This window comes from Vigna unguiculata, chromosome 8 (genome assembly GCF_004118075.2).
Source record: "Vigna unguiculata cultivar IT97K-499-35 chromosome 8, ASM411807v1, whole genome shotgun sequence".
NCBI lineage: Eukaryota > Viridiplantae > Streptophyta > Magnoliopsida > Fabales > Fabaceae > Vigna > Vigna unguiculata.
Genome location: NC_040286.1, coordinates 2,916,069 through 2,917,120, shown reverse-complemented (window position 1 = coordinate 2,917,120; position 1,052 = coordinate 2,916,069). Strand labels below are relative to the sequence as shown.

The 1,052-nt window shown below is 40.9% G+C and overlaps 1 protein-coding gene across 1 annotated transcript; it reads left to right on the top strand.

Annotated features, from left to right (window-relative positions):
- On the top strand, nt 1-799 carry LOC114193795. Its single transcript, XM_028083735.1, has one exon. The coding sequence runs from the start codon at nt 114-116 to the stop codon at nt 558-560; it is 447 nt and encodes a 148-aa protein (XP_027939536.1). The 5' UTR covers nt 1-113; the 3' UTR covers nt 561-799.
- The last annotated feature ends 253 nt before the right edge of the window (nt 800-1,052 follow it).

Here is a 1,052-nt window from a genome sequence, read left to right as displayed (position 1 = left end):
TTAGCTTCATATTCCAACATTTTATTTCTTCAGCAACAATTACAATTCATCTCATATTCCAAAATTCCTTGTTTCACATTTCATTAGCCACAGTTAGAAGTTCGTTGCCAAAAATGACGAAGAGTGAGAGCAAGCTGATGAGGATCATTGGATCGCCGATAAGAGCGTTGGGGAAAGCGAGGGACATGTACGTGCGGAGCATAACCAACTGCGGCCAGCACGTCAGCTACTACGGCGATCCCATGGAAGGTGCCGGAAGGTTCTCCAGGAGCCACAGCGTGGCCGCCACGTCGGTGAGGTCCGAGAGGAGCGACGAGGATTACGCGGAGCTAGTGAGAGCTGCGTCGGCGAGAACAACGTTGGCGAACCGAATCCACGTTTCGAAAGTGTTGCCGAAGTCTAGCAGCGTCGGGATGGCGAGGATCGACGAGGATAAAGCGATGGAGTCTGAAGGAGGCGTGGCTTTCGCCGCCGATCTGTATCCGAGGAGTAGAAGCTACGCTGTGGCGAAGAGCAAACCTGCGTTTGAAACCGTTGTGAAGGTTCAGGCTAGGAAGTAGATTCGCTTAGGTTAATTAGAGCGGAGAATTTTAATTGAATTTGTAAGAATCTCAATTCTTCTTCTTCTTCTCTGTTTGTGGCTCCTGTTTTGGATAATTAAACGCATTCTGTTTGAGTTTATGTGTATTGATTTTAGTGATGATCTGAAAGATTTACTTGTAATTAAGATTTGTTGGCTTTGTTTTAGGACTATTAGAACATATATACATTTAGGCACTCTCAAGTTTTTAATCATTTATTAATTGGAGTAATCGTATCTAATTTTTATCCCAATGATGTACTTGAAGGATTCCAATTGGATTACGCATACATTTTATATATTTATTGATTTGAATTAAAATAATAGGAGGATCTAACATTTACCAAATAAATAATAGAAAAATGATACAGTGACATCTTAAATTTGGCCTTTTTTTTTTTATCTCCGATGTGGAACTTAAGATGTAATTAGGAGTTTTTGTTTTCAATTTTTTTTAACCGTGTGATGTGGC

What these genes read in the sequence shown, in the direction of transcription:
- LOC114193795 (XM_028083735.1), top strand. Translation starts at nt 114, where the DNA reads ATGACGAAGAGTGAGAGCAAGCTGATGAGGATCATTGGATCGCCGATA.